The sequence below is a fragment of the Anastrepha obliqua genome, chromosome 3 (genome assembly GCF_027943255.1).
Source record: "Anastrepha obliqua isolate idAnaObli1 chromosome 3, idAnaObli1_1.0, whole genome shotgun sequence".
NCBI lineage: Eukaryota > Metazoa > Arthropoda > Insecta > Diptera > Tephritidae > Anastrepha > Anastrepha obliqua.
In genome coordinates this window covers 61,056,603-61,074,755 of record NC_072894.1, presented here as the reverse complement: position 1 = coordinate 61,074,755, position 18,153 = coordinate 61,056,603, and the positions used below count along the sequence as shown (strand labels likewise).

At 40.2% G+C, this 18,153-nt stretch overlaps 1 protein-coding gene across 1 annotated transcript in view; it reads left to right on the top strand.

Annotated features, from left to right (window-relative positions):
• Positions 1-18,153, top strand: part of LOC129241509 (collagen alpha-1(XV) chain-like) — a 227,317-nt gene that overhangs the window by 45,612 nt on the left and 163,552 nt on the right. The window contains exon 4 of the mRNA XM_054877885.1: positions 5,818-6,055. Coding sequence (XP_054733860.1) covers positions 5,818-6,055 — 238 coding nt within the window. The remainder of the gene's footprint in view (positions 1-5,817; positions 6,056-18,153) is intronic.

Here is an 18,153-nt window from a genome sequence, read left to right as displayed (position 1 = left end):
CCTGTATACGTATAGATTTGCTTTTACAGAAGGAAGCCTCAATGACGGCAAAAGTGACAACGTTGGCAAGCAAATGCATAACATTAATTAGTGCAACTGAAGTAGCTTTTCACTTTGGTTACTTATCCCTTTACCGCCGCATGCCTGCCATACTTCACGCCACTTACAGTGTTCCAAATTAAAATTTCACCCCTCTAACGTCTCAGCCATCGTATAAATTTCTGATGCTTTATGTTACTTTTATGCACTTAAATATCTGAGTCAGCAATAAATTTTGCTTCATTGCACGCTTTTGTTGAGCAACTCAAAGATGGGCAGCCGTTAAAGGGATTACTTTAGTTGCTGCTGTTCGCATTTTACCTTTGCCGCACAATCATACTCAGCAGTGAAGCCCTGGAAATGTAATTTTATGTACTCAACTCTTTTTATTATTATGTTTTTCCGTCATCTTTGCTTACTTATTCCAATGCTTTTGAAATTTCGATTGGTTTTGCTTTTGTAAGCGTTTGTTGATCTACACAACAGTTAAAGATAGCGTTAGTAAGTACTACATTTACTACTACTATTAGATTAACTTCTTTTATCTTGTGCGTATTTAACTGCAGCTTTCTAGCTTTATTATTCATAAACTTAATGTTGATGTTTGCCACGCGTACTTTTGCGCATAGGACTACTATAATTTTGCTCGTATAACGGATGTATATAACAGCATAAAGACATCGAGATAGATATATGGAGATATATACTTATATATACCAAAATGTTCGGAATGATAAAAGGACTCGATCTAAATATGTCTTTCGTACATCCATCCGTCCATCAATCCATGCCTACGATAACTCGAGCAAAAACTTATGGATTTCAGTAACGCTTGATGCACGTTTTAATTTTCTTTCAAGGCAGGTTCGTATTGAAAACGTTGGAAATCGGTCAAGCAAAAAACAAACCGGATTTCTCCCTTTTAAATTAATCAAAATTGCATAAATTGAAGAATTAAACACAGAAATAGCTTATATAAAACATGGGCTGAAAAGTCACTTGCCTAACAAAAAAAAAACACTTTTGTTTTGTTCAAAATTAGCTTCTTCCCATGAAAAGCAAAGCAATCATTCCAGCGCCGCTGTAACATTTCAATACCACTTTTGTAGAACGACTTAACTTTTAGCTTTTGCCGCAAAATAGGCCTCAGTTACAGCGATAACCTCTTTATTTGAGCGAAATTTCTTCACGCAGAACATTTTTTTAGGTATACTAATAGTCAGCAGTCGCTGAGCAATTCAAAGTTCAATTCATGTGGTTTTGTCATTGTTTTGATTGACTTGTGGTACTGTACATTGTCTTTAAAGTGAGCACCCACTTCGAACAGAGCTTTCTCACAGTCAAATGATCATACAATATAAAGCCAACATTTTTTTTTTTGATATCTGTACATTGACAGCTAACTCACGCAACTTCACTTTTCGATCACTCAAAACGATTGCGTATATTGTTTTTTTTTATATTTTCTGGTGTCTCATTTGGACATCCACGGCGTTGTGTATCATCGGTGCCTCTGGTCGTGGTCGCACGTTTGAAGTCAGCAAACCATTTTTTTATAGTTGTTTCAGATGGAGCGGATTCCCCATGGCACTTTTCAATCCATTCATTCGCTTGAATGGTATTTTTCCACACCATGGAACAGTGTAAAATAACTACATTAACGTCACTCTTAGCATAATCCATAAGGAATATCATGAAATTACAACAGCTCTCTTTTTAAGGTTAGTAGATGCAAGAGATGAATACAATAAAACCAGTGGCAAAAGTCAAAGTCAAGTCTTACAAGATCAAAAAGTCGCATGAATTCACACTAAAGCAGCAACAAGTCAGACTTGAGAAAGCGAAGGAGTTGCTTCACTTGCCCGAAAGCGGTAAACTTCCAACCATTGTGTTTTCTGTCGAAAAAATGTTTCAAATTGAGCAATTCGTAAACTACCGAAACGATAGGGTTTATTTGACCGACGATACGATGATACGAGAATTTGAGTCATCGATTGGACACCAGAATGCAGCACCCGGCACAGGTGATGGTTTGAGCCGCTGTAACCGCAGATGGGCGATCTCCAATCGTTCTCATCGAGCCTGACGTCAAGGTAAATGCGAAATATTATGAGGAAAGTATTCTGGAGGTTGCTTTGTAGCCGTAGGCAGCCAACATTTCAATGGCTGACTATGGACGTTTCACCAGGACTCGGCACCGTCTCACAAAGCTCAAGTGAACAAAGAATGGCTAAAAAACAACGTTCCGAACTACATAACGTCCACGCAATGCCTCTTAAATTCACTAGACGCGAATCCGATGGACTATTCTCCTTGGGCCATTTTGGACAACAAGATCTGAACTAAAAGATTCAACAATCTCGAGGCGCTGAAAAAAGTCATTGTCCGCGAGTGGACCAAAATACCTACGAGTCACTTTTGGGTAGTTTGCAATTCGTTTCTGGACCATCTCAAGTCCCTAAGCGATGTAAAAGGTGGTCAAATCGAGCAAAAGTAAATAGATTCTTAATTTTCTATTATTTTTACAAATTGTTTTCTTTGAATTGAATAAAAGTAATTTTCCGAACTAAATTTATGGCCGTTTTAATTGGTTACACTTCGAGTGCCGGACCTGTATAATGAATGGGTGAGCATCACTATTATTATTATTATTAGAAGGCCATTACGCACTGCGACCAGAGCTGATCTATTGTGAAAGGCCTATTTTGTAACCCTAGAGTTTTAGGCTTTTTAAAAATTTTAGCACAATTCTGGGTTTGTTGTTCCAAAGATTGATTGGAGATACTACGATACCACTAAGGTGGTAAAGTCTCTGTCTGCCCAACGCAGGACATTCACAAAGCACATGTTCTGAGCTTTCTATGTCCATTTCGCAAAAGCGGCAGACATTGGTCTCAAATAGACCAATATTATTTAGATGGTACCTCAGGCTGCAGTGACCTGAAAGGTATCCTGTTAAAAGACGCAGATCTACTCTGTTTAGTGAGAGAAGTTTGTCAGATATTCCTTTGTTGGGACTTAGGAATAGTTTGGCTTGACGCTGACCGACACAGTTTAGCCAGTGTGCGGCAACTTTTCTTTCTTCCCATTTCCTAAGGAATTAATTAATGTGGCCTTTTGTCAGTCCACAGAAAGGCTCAGGACCAGTAAAATGCATATTTCCTCCTTGTTTTGCAAGGTCATCAGCCATTTCATTTCCTTCATGTCCCGGAATCCAGCATAGTGTTACTATGTTGAGGTTTCCTAACGTTTAGGCAATCATTTACCAATTTAGAGGTGATAGTTGTTGATAGAAGGGCTTTTAGAGCCGTTTGGCTATCTGAAAGTATGTAGATGTGGGTACCTCTCATTTTCCTGCTAAGGCATTCTCTCACATATTTCAATGGCATGTATTTCTGTCTGGGATATTGTTGGATAGGATCCCATCGGAATCGATTTTTTGAATTTGGGTCCATTGTTTCCCGCCCTTGTTCTACCATTTTCCAATTTGGGCCCATCAGTAAACCAAAGCTGGGAGCCAGGTTTGAAAGTGATAGAATTAGTTCTCCAGTCTGTTCGTTCATTAATTATAACTTGGAAGTTCCTGAAGAATATTGGTTTGGGTGATAGTATATCATCCCTATGAAGAATGGGACTAAATAGGAAGTCTTCCAAGATCTTTAAATGTCCTTTCATATCCCCACTTTTAAGTTCAGATATACCTTTCAATCTTAAGGCACTCGAGCGAGCTTCCCTTTCAATTAGAATTGGAAGCGGTGGCATGTTCAAGAGCACACCCAATGCATCCGTGGGTCATGTTTTCATAGCCCCTGTAATAGTCACTAAGTTGACTTCTCCCATTGTTCTGAGAATTTTGGTATATATATTTATCGATATCTATCTAGATTTGTTTATGTTGTTACATCCAATCGTTTTATGAACAAGATTAGTATATCGTTGTGCGTAAGTAATATAGGACTATGAATAAGTTCGTGCGGTTTTTTTTCGAAATTTGAAACTTTATTGACGTTAAATGGTTACAAATTTAATATTCAAAGTATTGTCCATCGCTTACTACTACTTTTTCCCATCTTTCTGGCAATTCACGGATTCCCTTTGTGAAAAATTCGGTCGGTTTTGCCGCAATCCACGAATCGATCCATTTTTTGACTTCATCGTAATTACGGAAGTGCTGGTCAGCCAGGCCATGTTGCATCGATCGGAAGAGATAGTAATCGGATGGCGCAAGGTCTCTTCTTGCGTTTGAGCCGGATCTTGATCGAGCAATTCCTCCAATTCGGTATCCATGAACTTTGGCGGCGCGGCCAAAATCACCACTTTTAAAGCGTGCAAACCACTTCTGGCACGTTCGCTCAGCTAGAGCATGCTCACCATAAACTTCCACCAAGATACGATGACTTTCGGCTGCTTTTTTCTTCATATTAAAATAATGAAGAAGAATTCCCCGCAAAAACACATTATTTGGCACGAAATTCGACATTTTCAAGTGTGGTAAAAATATTGTTGTTTACGCTTCAAATAAAAAACTTATACTGACGTTTGTGCCTTACGACAGTAGCTCTCCAATGAATGTTTGGAAATGTGGATCGATGGAATAATAATCAAGTTACGCCATCTGTTGTAAAACCGCACGAACTTATTCATAGTCCTATTATTATTATAACAAAAAAACTACAACGTCATGCTACAAACGATCAACATTTAACGTGCGAGTACATAGAGCGACAACAATAAATCGTACAACTTCATCAAAAACGAATAACCACAACGGATCGCTTGATAATTCATAGTAAAGTTTCAAATTACTCAGCAGTTACTTACCGCGCTAACAGAGCCAAAGATGGGGCGAGTAAGGCTGCTGTGACTCTAATTCTCTACAAGTACATTATTGCTCGGTTGGTTAGTTTGTTGATGTTGCTGGCGCACTCGAATTGCAACATTGTGAATAGAACGTTTAAGCTGTCCGTAGTGCGAATGATGATGAAATTCTTGACGATAATGGCCAATATTGTACGCTTTCAGTAGACAACGACACTCTGGGTCACAATAGTGCCACAAACTTGCCCCATTATTATTGTCAATTAGTATGTAACAAGCAATGTTGATAGCGTATGTATGTGTATTTACTTGTACATATCTACGCCGGCAGCTCTACGCAGATGTTGGCCATTTAAAGTCTGTGCAAATGTAGCAATCAACATGCATACATATTTCTTTACAAGTTTGTGCGCATATCAAAAAACCAACAACGCAGTGTCCAACTCAAACTGAAAGCGGAAGCATATTAAAGCAGCAAACAATCCAATGTTTACAACATTAGGAATAACATAGTGCAAACGACAGCACAAGTGCGTCACTCCATAAAATAATCTTCATAAAAGTGCCATCATTATTAACAGACATACGTACAAGCAGACTCCCAGACTTGCAGTAAAGACCATAGCAAATTGAGATATTGTACCAACAAATACATGCATACGTCTAGACATAAATATTTAGTTTGTGCTTCAGAAGTAGGCAAAAGCGAGCTTAATTTGGAGACGTCTGTTGAAACTTAATTTCTCTAAGTAGGATACAATTTTGCGCGTCTATAAGTGTATTAAATGTTTCTCTTTGTTGTCAGGATAGACATGACAAAAAACTAAAAGAATTACAAAAAATATGAAAAATAATCTGTTCTCCATTGCGTGCACAAGTATTTAAATAAAATAGTTAAAATATAATGTCCTCTAATTGTCATTTTCTTCGTTCACTTTATTTTCTTTCATTTCCTCACAGCCAAAAGGCGACAAAGGGGATCGAGGTCAGGATGGGCGTGATGGTTTACCTGGTCCGCCTGGACTACCAGCAGCAGCCGGTGAAGGTGTACAATATATACCAATGCCTGGACCACCAGGACCGCCTGGTCCACCTGGTCAACCAGGCATGCCCGGTTTGTCTATAACCGGCCCGAAAGGTGAGCCTGGCATGGATTCGCGCAGTTACTACGGCGATGCGTCTTACTATGGACGGCCGGGTATGTTATTATTTTTCGCGTTTTTATTTTTATCATTTACTTCATTTACATAGCTATTAAAAGTTACTTCAGGTTGCAAACTCAGTAATAGTCATATACACACAGTAAAGTTTTGCATATATATATTGAAGTAATGTAACAGCTTTGTTTAACGTAAAAGAAGTTTAAACACCTAAGGGCCTAAATGGTGTAACTTACATACAATTACTACTATTTTTATCTCAGTGATTAAACAATGTTTTGTTAAAAAAGTACTGCGTTTAATCCAATGCCAATCAAATCCATTACTAAGTCTTTTATTTCTATTTTTTTTTGTTTCCAAAAAATTTTTGCTAGTTCTAATACCTAACCATGTATATAAACGTTTCCACATTTAATCCCATAATTTTAAAACAATGCCTTTTAAAAATGTAAATGCTTGGAATGACTCAACAACAAATAGCAAGTGGACGCTCGTCTCTTGATGAAATCAAAGCTTTGCGCGAACTACAAGACTTAAGAGATCGTCCAGACAGCACATCTGGTAAAATATTAAAATAGCTAAAATCTGGAATAATAGCACGCATTTTTGAATAGCTTTGAACTTCTTTTTGTAGTTCTTTTTCAAATACTTCCTTCTTTTATTTACATATTTATGAGTAGAAAAGTTAATAGCTTCCATTCTTATGCTTGCCCATACTACCTTCGCTTATTTATAATTACGTAGTAATACACTAAACAAATATATTAAGTATTTACAAAAACGTAATTTTTATTACACCGAGGATGTTACCTATTACCAAATCCCACATAGGAAGTCGCATTTACAACAACTAAGCAGCTTGTCCGCTTATATTTTATAGTATTATACGACATGGCGTATGAGTAATATTTTGACACATGGGAAAGTTTATACTATAAGTAATTTAGGATGGAAATTACTCTGTTGAACGCGGCAAATTCCACTGTAGAACAAAAAACAAAATAAGACTAAAAAAATTGATTGAGATAGGGAGGACAAAAAAATATATGTTCATTGGCTATTGGAAGCTCACGTCTGATTTTTTGTTGGATGTTAGGATGTACAAAGTGATTTACTTATTTATCTATACGAGGTGTGTTCAAAAAATATCGCGAATTTTGAATTTTCGCATGTTACGTATATTCGAATTACGATTTTTTTGTGGCGATATGTTGGGACTCATGCCGACGAGTTCGGCCATTTTGAATGTTCAGTTAATTGTTGATAGCTGCTTTGCTTGCACGTGTTTCGGCTCCTCTTCTATTTTTACCTATTCAAAAAGATGGCTCAAAGAACCTGTACCAAAATTTGTGCGCGGATGCATTCCCAATGTTGACTGTGTCATACGGAGAAGCTACTTTGGACCAAAGCAACGTTTATCGGTGGTACAAAATGTAATATACCAAAGATGTGAACGAGCACATATGAATGGCTAAAAGCGTGCCGGACACCCGAGCCCTTCAACTCGACGAAAAAATGGATGAAGTGAAGAAAATGGTATTGGCCAATCGTCGAATCACCATTAGAGAAGTTGTTGAGGACCTAGGCATATCGATTGGCTCAATCCATTTGATTTTTTTCAATTATTTGGGCATTAGACGCCGCAAAATTCGAACAAAACTGCTCAATTTCGACCAAAAGCAGCATCGCATGAACATTGCTAATGAGATGTTGGACTCTGTCCGCGACGACCCAAATTTGCTCCAGAGGGTCATAACTGGTGACTAATCGTGGGTTTATGGTTATGACGTGGCAACCAAAATTCAATCATCTCAATGAAATCTGCCGGACGAACCAAGACCGAAAAAAGCTCGCCAAGTTCGGCCGAATGTAAAAGTTTTGCTTACCGTTTTCTTCGATTGCAGGGGCGTTGTGCATCATGAGTTCTTGTCACAGGGTAAAACGGTCAATAAGGAATATTTCCTGTTTTCGAGAAGTAATCCGCCAGAATCGCCCGAATTTGTGGAAGAACAAAAATTGGCTCTTGCACCACGATAACGCCCCTGCTCACACATCGTACCTTGTGCCCGACTCTTTGGCCAAAAACAACACACTACTGTCGCCAAAGCCACCGTATTCCCCTAATCTGGCCCACTGTGACGTTTTCTTGTTCCCGAAGCTGAAGGAACGACGCTATGTTACGATTGCCGAGATAAAGACGGCATCGAAGGAGGAGCTGAACAAGATAAAAAAAAGGACTTTTTGAACTGCTTCGAAGATTGGAAGAAACGTTGGCACAAGTGCATAATATTTCATGGGGATTTCTCTGAAGGGGACAAAATAGATATTAATGAATAAATAAATAATTTTTGAAAAAACACAAAATTCGCGACACTTCTTGAACACACCTCGTATACTTATACATTTATATTCAAAAAATAAATGTCATAATTATATAACCAGATAATAATAAAAAAATTCCAACTATATTTCTATTTTGTTTTATCACTTAAAGTTCTAAAGCTCTTAAAATACACGCCACACAATGAAATAGTTTGAATTTGAAAAGGTCGAGCCAAGGAGCACCAGGAGATTTGGTGGCTCCTAAAACACTCAGGCTAAAAAGCCCACTGTATTTAAAGCTCTGGAAAGGGGGTAGATAGTCAAGGAGGGAGGGAGAAAAGTATCAGAGAAAGAGATAGGAAAGAATAGAGACAGAGATAGAGATAGTTAGTCCTGTGAGAATTTTCCAGATTCTTTGGCGAATCTGTAAATATCCTCCAGTTTTAGAGAACGAATATCACTCATTCCCATAACATCTGAACCCAATACCCGTAGTCGCGCTCTAGCAAAGGCAGGACACTCACAGAGAAAGTGCTCAGTGCTATCCGCCTCCTCCAAGCAGGACAGGCATACCGGGTCCTCGATGATTCCAATGGTGGTCATATGCTGACCCCATGGGTTGTGTCCCGTAATGATGCCGACCATCAACCGAATGTCTTTCCTTCTAAGTTTTAGTAGAAAGTTTGACAGTTTTCTGTTCGGACTTGTCACAAAACACTTTGCAGTTCTGCAGCGTTCTAGACCGGACCATCGCTCTTTATGTAGATTGCCTACATAATCGTTGATCCAATTCTTGATTCCTGCGGGACTGATTCCGATTATTGGCTCTGGCCCCTGTGGGGGCACCGCTGATCCACGGTTGGCCAATTCGTCGGCGATTTCGTTTCCTTGAACACCGGAGTGTCCTGGAACCCATATAAGTACAAGCCTGTTTTGTCTTGCGACAGAATTAAGCTTCTTCTTACATTCTTGAACAATCTTTGAGGTTTGCTTCGCGTTCTCCAGGGCCTTCAATGCAGCCTGACTGTCACTGAAGACTCCAATCTGTTTCCCGCTCCATCTCCTCTCGATTATCCATTCGGCTACTTTTAGGATGGCAAAAACTTCTGTTTGAAAAACAGTTGCCATTCCCCCCATAGCATAGTGATACTTATAACTATCGTCTAAGTGCCATCCGGCTCCAGACCCTATTTCAGTCTTGGACCCATCGGTAAAGAAAATATCCGTCAAACCTCCCTGCATGCATTCTGGATTGCTCCATTGCTCACGCAATGGAAATCTGACATCAAATTTCCTTCCGAATGAAACTGTGGGTATCAGGTCATCTTTAGGTGCCAAAAACAGTGGATACTGCTCCGACAGCAACTTAAAGATTTCTCTGTGTCCCGTAGTTCCATCTTCGTGCCAGAAACCATATTTATGGAGTCTACACATTGCTTTTATTGCTTCCTGTTGTATCTTAAGATCCAGGGGGAGCAAATTAAGCATAGCATTTAGGGCATCACCAGAGGTTGTACTCATGGCACCCGTGATGCATAAACATACACTTCTTTGCAGCCTGTATAGTTCCCGGATTGTGGACTTAACCATGCTCCGTCGCCACCAGACCACAGAAGCGTAAGTGATGATTGGTCTGATAAGTGCCGTGTATATCCATAGGACCACAGCAGGTTTCAGGCCCCAAGTTTTGCCAAAGGCTCTACGGCATTGCTGAAAAATCTTCAATGCACGATTCACCTTCAGTGAAACGTGTGTCTCCCAGGTCAGCTTCTTATCCAAGATTACTCCTAGATATTTAACTTCGTTGGAGAGACCAAGTGTCACACCTTTCAGTGTTGGAAGACTGAGTCCATCCAATTTCCGTTTTCTCGTAAACAAGACTATGGTTGTTTTGTTCGGATTAACGGAAAGACCTTGTCTCATGCACCAATCATCGATTTTGTCAAGGATCCTCTGCACTTTCGTGCAAAGCCTCCTTAAGGATTTATCCGATGTTAGCGCACAGACGTCGTCCGCATATGCTTGAACGTGAAATCCGAGTTCCTGCATCTCCGCTAATAGGGAGTCTACGACGAAGCACCACAGCAGCGGAGAAAGAACACCCCCTTGGGGACATCCTTGCTTGGCCCTGACTGTGATTTGCTCGTCGCCGCTCCCACCAGCGGTTAACAGCCTCTCAGAGAGCATGGAGTATATCCATTTTATAATGGCTTGATTAACTCCATGTCGTTCGGCAGAAGAACATATCGAGCCGAAAGTGGCATTATCAAAAGCCCCCTCAATGTCCACGAACACGCCCATTGTGTATTCGTCAGCTTCCAGCCCAGCTTCAATCTTGCTAACAAGATCGTGTAAGGCTGATTCACATGATTTTCCACTCTGGTAAGCGTGTTGGTTTCTACTAAGTGGACTTCTCGGCAATACCCCCACTCGAATATGTTTCTCCACCACTCGTTCCAGACTTTTCAACATGAACGATGTCAAACTGATTGGTCTGAAACTTTTTGCTAGGGAATAGTCATCTTTTCCTGGTTTTGGAATAAATACTACTCTTACGCGTCGCCATTGGGATGGTATATAACCAAATGCAAGACAGGCTGTGAAGATCCTTTTCAGGGCCTCAATCAGCCTGTCTCCTCCTTTTTTAAGCATTACTGGATATATTCCGTCAGGTCCAGGGGACTTAAAGTTCTCAAAGGAAGATAAGGAAAACCTTATCGATTCCCTTGTCACTATCCGACTAGCAATATACCAGCTGTACCTAGAGGTTCCACCGTTGCCACCGTCATTGTTCATGCCACTCTCAGCTTCAGAGAGAGTTCTACTACCCGGAAAATGGGTTTCGAGTAGAGCATTAAACGTTTCCGATTTGGAAATGGTGTATGAACCATCAGGTTTTCGAATGGAATCCAGCCTTACTGAGCGGTCTAAATGAAGGACCTTACAAAGTCTCGCTGTTTCCCTCATTTCTTCGACGTTACTGCAGAAATTTCTATAGGATTCAAGTTTGGCTTGCCGTACTTTTTTCTTATATTCTCTCTGTGTAAGTCGATGATTGGCCCAGTCCTCTTCTGTTTTGGTCTTCAAGGCCTTATTAAGAAGTTTCCTGGACCGTACACGAAGCTTCGACAGTTCAGGGTTCCACCAAGGAACCGCTTTCCCCTGTCTGCTTTGCCTGAGTGGACACAGTTCCTCAAAGCAATTGATTAAAGTACCTTCTAATTTCTTAGTAGCATCTTCAATCATTTCTGCTGATTTGAGTTTTTTCAGGTTTGGTAACCGCCCTGTTACAAGCTCACCATACCTGTCCCAGTCCACATTTCGAGGATTCCTACCGGAAGGTATTGATATTGTGTCAATTCCCAGTCGGAATTCGATAAGACGCTGATCAGAAAGAGAGTCCTCTTCCAAAACTCGCCATCGGTTGATTTGATTTCCAACTGACCTATTGGTAAGTGTTAAATCAATCACCTCTTGTCTCCTTCTGGTCACAAAAGTTGGTTTGTTACCAGTGTTTTGGATGACCAAATCGGATGACAGGATAAAATCCAGTAACTTGAGACCTCTGGGGTTGCATTTGCTGCTTCCCCACACAATGTTCTGTGAATTTGCGTCACAGCTCACTATTAGCCCCAGATTATTGGATTCTGCGTACTTGACCACTTCTCTTAGCTCCCTCGAAGGAGGTGGCTGTAAAGAGTCGTAGGGTAGGTAGGCCGAAACTATGATAGCTTCGACACTGTTCCCACTTTTCAAGTACTTTATTTTTGCAGCAACGATATCTCCAGAGCATAGCTCTTTTAACATCGTGTGTTCGATCAACCTCGGCATGATAATACATGCTCGCGGTCTCACATTCCCTTCACAATGAAGTATTTGTCCCCACGACATAGCACTTAGACCACAGATACGCTTGTGACATACCCATGGTTCTTGTATAAGTATTATGTGTGGGTTTGTTTGCAGTTTTGCATGCCTACGGCACAAGAGAGCCGTAGACGCTTTGCTATGCTGCAGATTAATCTGTGTAAATATTACTTCAGTCATGAGACTGAGTATATTTACGCTTTGTCCTCCACCTTATCCTGGACGCGGAACTGGATCCGCCCCAGATGTAGGTGAGGACGGCACCCGTACTTCGACTTAAGCACCTTGAGGGACCCAAGATCGATACCCAGTACCAGGTGGGAACCCGCCTCCGAAGTGGTAGCGGATTTCTGCCTGGTGCACGAGTATACTCTCCAGAGAGTCGTGTCAAGATCCTTATTCTGAACACGGATGCGTTTGAGGAGTTCTGCTGAATTACAGGAAGGACCCGGAATCCAGACACTCGCTCGTACCAGCCTTTCTTTGCTACTCTCAACAAGAATAAACTTGCTGTTTTCGCAGGCTGGAATCTTTGCTATAGCTTTTTCTAGCCATTCTCGGGAAAAAGCATTGGAACAGTGCACCTTTACGATGCCGTCCACCACGCTTTTCCCCTCGCGTCTTTCGACTCACCGATAGCTTTCCAAAGATAGCTGTCAAGATAGTCTTGTTGCCCTTTGGACAATAGACCATCTTGTTTGTCGGTGTGTATCTCCACCGTCATTGCCTTTGCTGCCATTCTCGCGAATGTTTCGCCAGACGTTGACGGAAGAGTGTCATTCGACATTTGAGGTCCCTTAGCCTCTGCCTTGTCAGGCAAAGGTTTGTCTGCCTTGGATTGGGTCGAGGATGCAGGCATTTCCGAATTCCGTCTCTCGACTTTCCTCTTCTTTGCCTTTCTCCTCTTCCCGGTCGTTGGCACAGACCTCGTTTCGTTTCCGGAAGAGCGCAGCGCTACAGAGGAGTCCTCTGTTCTGCCACGCTTTCCCGTTTCCGTTACAGGTGTCGAAGTTGACGGAGCTTGAGTCTTTGCCTTAGCTAGTGCTTCGGCTTGCCTCGCCTTCTGTCTTCTTCGTTTGATCTGCCTTGCGGTTAGACCAACACCTGCGTTCGAATCTCCAATAACTTCGGTCTTTTTACCGTTACTTACCTGATTCGCACCAGGTTTAACCGTTGTCAATGACTTACTCGGTACCAGAGATCCGTCTGAGTCTACTGAGAGATTGTCCGCCATCTCCACATCCTCCGCAACTTGTTCAGTTGCTTCCGATCGTTTCGACGGCGGTGTATCGCTCACACTCGCTCGGCTCTCCATTGGCATAGCCAATGTGCCATGTTTCACCACTAGTAGTGCGCTTCCTCCGGAACCCTGGGTGTCAGTTCCGGTCATAGGGGACTGTGGGGTTCGGGCCTGCACATCCGATGCCCGAGCCGTCGATTGCTCGACGGGAGGATTTCCCAAAAGTGGGTTACCTCGTGCAGAAATATCCATGTTTAGCCTCCACATTAAATAAAAGAAATGCATTTTATCCCTCCTGCCAGGTTGTCGGTACGGTACTCTCCACATAGTACTTGGGTGGCCACCAATTCCGCCGTTCCGCGGATGAGTGGATACCCAATTCCTATATGAAGCTGCCCTCTTAGTTCGTGGTAGGTTAATCTCCATAGGATGGGGTTAACTCGCCACTTAAGCCTCATCCCCGCGGCAAGGAGACCGACATGATAAGGATGAAATAGTTTAATAAGACATTAAATATGTAGGCTTCTGATGTTTCGTCTTCTAAGCAAACTTTTAAATTGTCGCTGAGTGAATTATATAAATAAATATGAACCATTCTCGTTAAGTATTTTTGTTGCAATCTGTCAGAGATCTTGTGTGACTGAATTCGCTGCGACGTCTTGTCACGAGAATATGCAAACAACAGGAAAAGGAATTACTTTTTTGTGAAGAGGAGAAGCAGGCGAAAGCAATAGAAACTGCCAAGACATTATACACACACACACATAAAATTTCTTTCACATATCGTGGAAAATTTTTCATATTTTTACACCTACAAAAGTTAAAATTTTCAATAAAGTTAAAGCGGAAAGGTAAAATGACTAAACCGACATTCCATGAACATAATCTTTAAATAAAATAAATTAATTAATTATAGCTAGTAATAGTTGCGAGTCTGTGTGGCAGTCCGTGACGTTTGTAAGCGCCTGTGGCTAATCACATTTTGATCGCTTATCGCATCTTATGGTTCGAAGAATCTGGTGGGAAGAGACTTGGTACTTAATGATTTCGATTTAATATCTCACAAGTCACTTGCGAGATTTAGTAAGTCTTTTGAGAGAGAACGATGCAAATGAAATGGTAGACAGGATAGTTCAAGACGAGAAAGAAATTCAACACAGCTCTATTATTATTCTTCTTAATTGGCACGATAGCAGCTTCGGTTTGGCCGAATTTAACAAAACGCGCCAGTCGTTTCTTTCTCCCACGCCAGTTGGATACTCCAGGTCTTTCTCCATCTGATCTGCCCAACGTAGAGGAAGCCTCCCGCTTCCTCTGCTACCACCAGCTGGTACCGCAACGGATAATTTCGGAGCCACAGCGTTTGTATCCATTCGGATGGCATGATCTTTATTCGCTGCGCTATGTCTATGTAAACGTAAAGCTCATACAGCTCATTATTCCATCGCCTGCGATATTCACCGTTGCCAACGTGCAAAGGCTCAAAAATCTTACGCAGAATCTTTCTCTCAAACACTCCAAGCGTCGCTTTATCGGATGTTGTCACGCAGCTCACTTAGATAGGTAATATTATGCGCTAACTACGAAAACCCGTCGGGGAACTTGTTTCGGGTATCGCACTTTTTTTTTGTAGCTTTCCTACTAACTATAAGTTTTTAGTCAAAATTTGTCTCAAAGTGTTTTTGCGTTCTTGACATTTTCAGTAAGATACGCTTGCTTTAAGCGAATAATTATAATCAAAAACTTTCACTTTGGTCGCAAAGACGGAAATAAAATCTGTATAGTTAAAACAGGATAAAAGAAAAAAAAATCCGAGGAAATAAACAAATTGCATTGGGCTTGTCCTCTCTGATTAAACTTTGTTTTTGTTATTGCCAACTGCATTAACAAAATCATTATCATTGTTCTTAACAGTGTTGCCGCACAGCCAACAGAATTGCAAACAGTCATGATAAAGTCATTACATTAATGAGTAAATGGCATTTGCCGCATTCCCGACGGAACTTCATTTCTGTTGGCGGCTTTAACGCCCCGATTCATCGCCAACAACTACATTTGTGCACTCACTGCCCTTCGTAGTGCTCTTTTGCTTTTTCTGCAGCTCTCGCATTTCCTTACTTTTAGTTTCTGCATACAATAATAATGTTATTGTTGTTGCACTTCCGCAACGCTGCACGATTACAATCACTACTGCCAGCTGGTTTATGCTTCTCCTTTTCGTTTTTCATCTTTCTTTCTGCAGCAAAGAAGAAAGGTCGTAAAGCACATACAATGCAATAATTTAATTTATAAAAAGGGAAATATAAATACAAATATACATATTTATAAAGAGAAATTAAAATCGCAATTATTTCGAACAAAATGATTTTTTCAAGATGGTGAAGAAAAGGAAGAAGCTTTGCATCAAGCATATTTTCAAAATTAATTTTTTCATAAACTGAAGTGAGTTAATACAGTCACCGCCATTAACTACAGACTCATATAAATATCTACAATATTTAGCAATCCCTTGGTCACCAATGTCTGGAACGGTTGTTACGGAACTCTGGTTAATTGTTTCTTCTTTCTCTCATCTATATTTTGCCTTGCTTACAAGGAGAGTAATCTATTTATTTGCCATTTCATAAGTCAATTGAGAGGTGCAGAGCATGTACAGGCGAATGAAATGGTAATTCCACGAGCGAAGAAAGCTAAATTAGGTCTGAACCGAACTTTCTTTACCTATCCGTTAAAAGAACGGGCGGAGATTTAATCTTGACATATAAAAAGTCAGCAAGGATTTTATCCAATTTCCAAAACATTTATCCACTTTATTTCTTCTTTCTCTAGTGAGTTGAAAATTTTATCTCGCCCAACAGATGGAATCAACTCATGAAAATATTCGTGCTATCGTTTATCACGATTTCCTACGTGGGTTATCTAAATAGGAGTGCATTGATCGACTTAATTCGATTTATGGCTTTAAAATGCCACACTTAACCACTGTGAGACGAGTTAGCTACAACGAGTTCAACCGTGGCCGTCGTTCCTTGCAAGATGAATTTCGTGAAGGCCGTCCAAACAAGGTTATTGTGCCAGAAACAATCAATGTTGTACATCAATTGATAACGCAAGACAGAGGCATCCTCTGGCATTAATCAGGCGAGCATATATTCAATATTGCAGGCACATTTGGTCGGTAAATTTGTTCTCTTTGAATACCGCATAATTTGACAATTACTCAAAAACGGCCTCGTAAAAGAAATGCTGAAGAAATTCAACCAGCTGATGTAAAGTAAATATGTGGCATCGTAACAGATGACGAGTCTTGGATCTATACATGTGAGCCGAAAGCAAAACGGCAGTCGTTCTCCTTACTGTTCCAAAACGAGTTGAATCCAAGAAAAGTGGTTTGCGGAAGAAGAACCAACCGCAAAGCAAATGTTCGCTTCGTGTCTGTTTTATTGAAAAATCTGGTCATATCGCAACTACATCACTAGAGAAAATTAAAACAGTCAATTCTGATTGGTACACAACCATTTGTTTGCCAGAAGTATTTATAAAATTAAGGAACCGCCAAAGACGAATCGTCACCAAGACAATGCGAGCTCTCACATATCGCTTCACACAAGAGAGTGTTTGAGTACTCAAAAGTTTAAGTTAATAAGTCATCCGCCTTACGGCCCTGATTTGGCAGCTAATGATTTGTTTTTGTTGCCACACATCAAAAACAATTTCCGAGGTCAATATTTTTCATTGTTTGAAGAAGCTGTAAAAGCCGTTAAACTTGAAGCTCGTTGTGAAAGTATCCCCTTCTAAGAAGCAAAAGTGCTTTTGGAATTAGTTCAAGCGAATGCAGAAGTGTATTGGCTTTCAAGGAGATTATTTTGCAAAACAGTAAGGCCTTGTTCATTATTATTTTGCATTGTGAAGCACAAAACTTAAAAGATAACCCTCGAGCCTGTGGATACCTTTGGTTGACTAGTGCAATAACATTTGCAAGCTTGGAATCAGAGTTTACTGCGGTCTGTAAAATAGTTCACGAAACAGTTGGAGGTAGACTAATTCTGAGTATTGCTGAATTTCTAAATATTGCTGTTGTTTAATGGTGAACCGTTGATTATAAAGGTGACTGATTATGGTGCATTTTTAAAAAAGCTATTTGGTAAAATTCAGAGTCATCTATATAGTGGATTATGTTTAAAAATTCAAACAAATTAAGGGAGCCTGTTTTAGAGGCTTCAAAAAATCATTTTTTTTTTTGCATAAATATCTTCCCAAACCATCCAGACATGTGTCCTCAAAATTTCAGAAGCAAATTTAAAATATTTTCGGAGTTACAGAAGAAATTGTGAGCAAGCGTCGAGCAGGTATACGAGCGGCTGGATCGCTCGAAGTGCGATTCCTCGGTTTTTTATTTTTACGATTTTTCCTAACTGGCGGGAAAGATAGGGAAAAAGTTAAACGTCCTATCGGAACGACGAAACATTAATTGTATTTGGAATTAAATTCTCATCTAGTTGCACCTAAAAAACCTTAAGAAAGTTATGATTAACCCACTTTTTAAACAATCCAAAGTGAATTTATTTTTTCAAAAAAATTATTTTTGTTTTAGTAAGCGAAAAATTGTTGAATTTCTCACTTTTTTTTTAATTTTCTTGGTTTAACTAGAAGCTGTACTATACTAAAATAAAATTTTTTTGGTGTTTTTGGTTTGAAATGAAAATT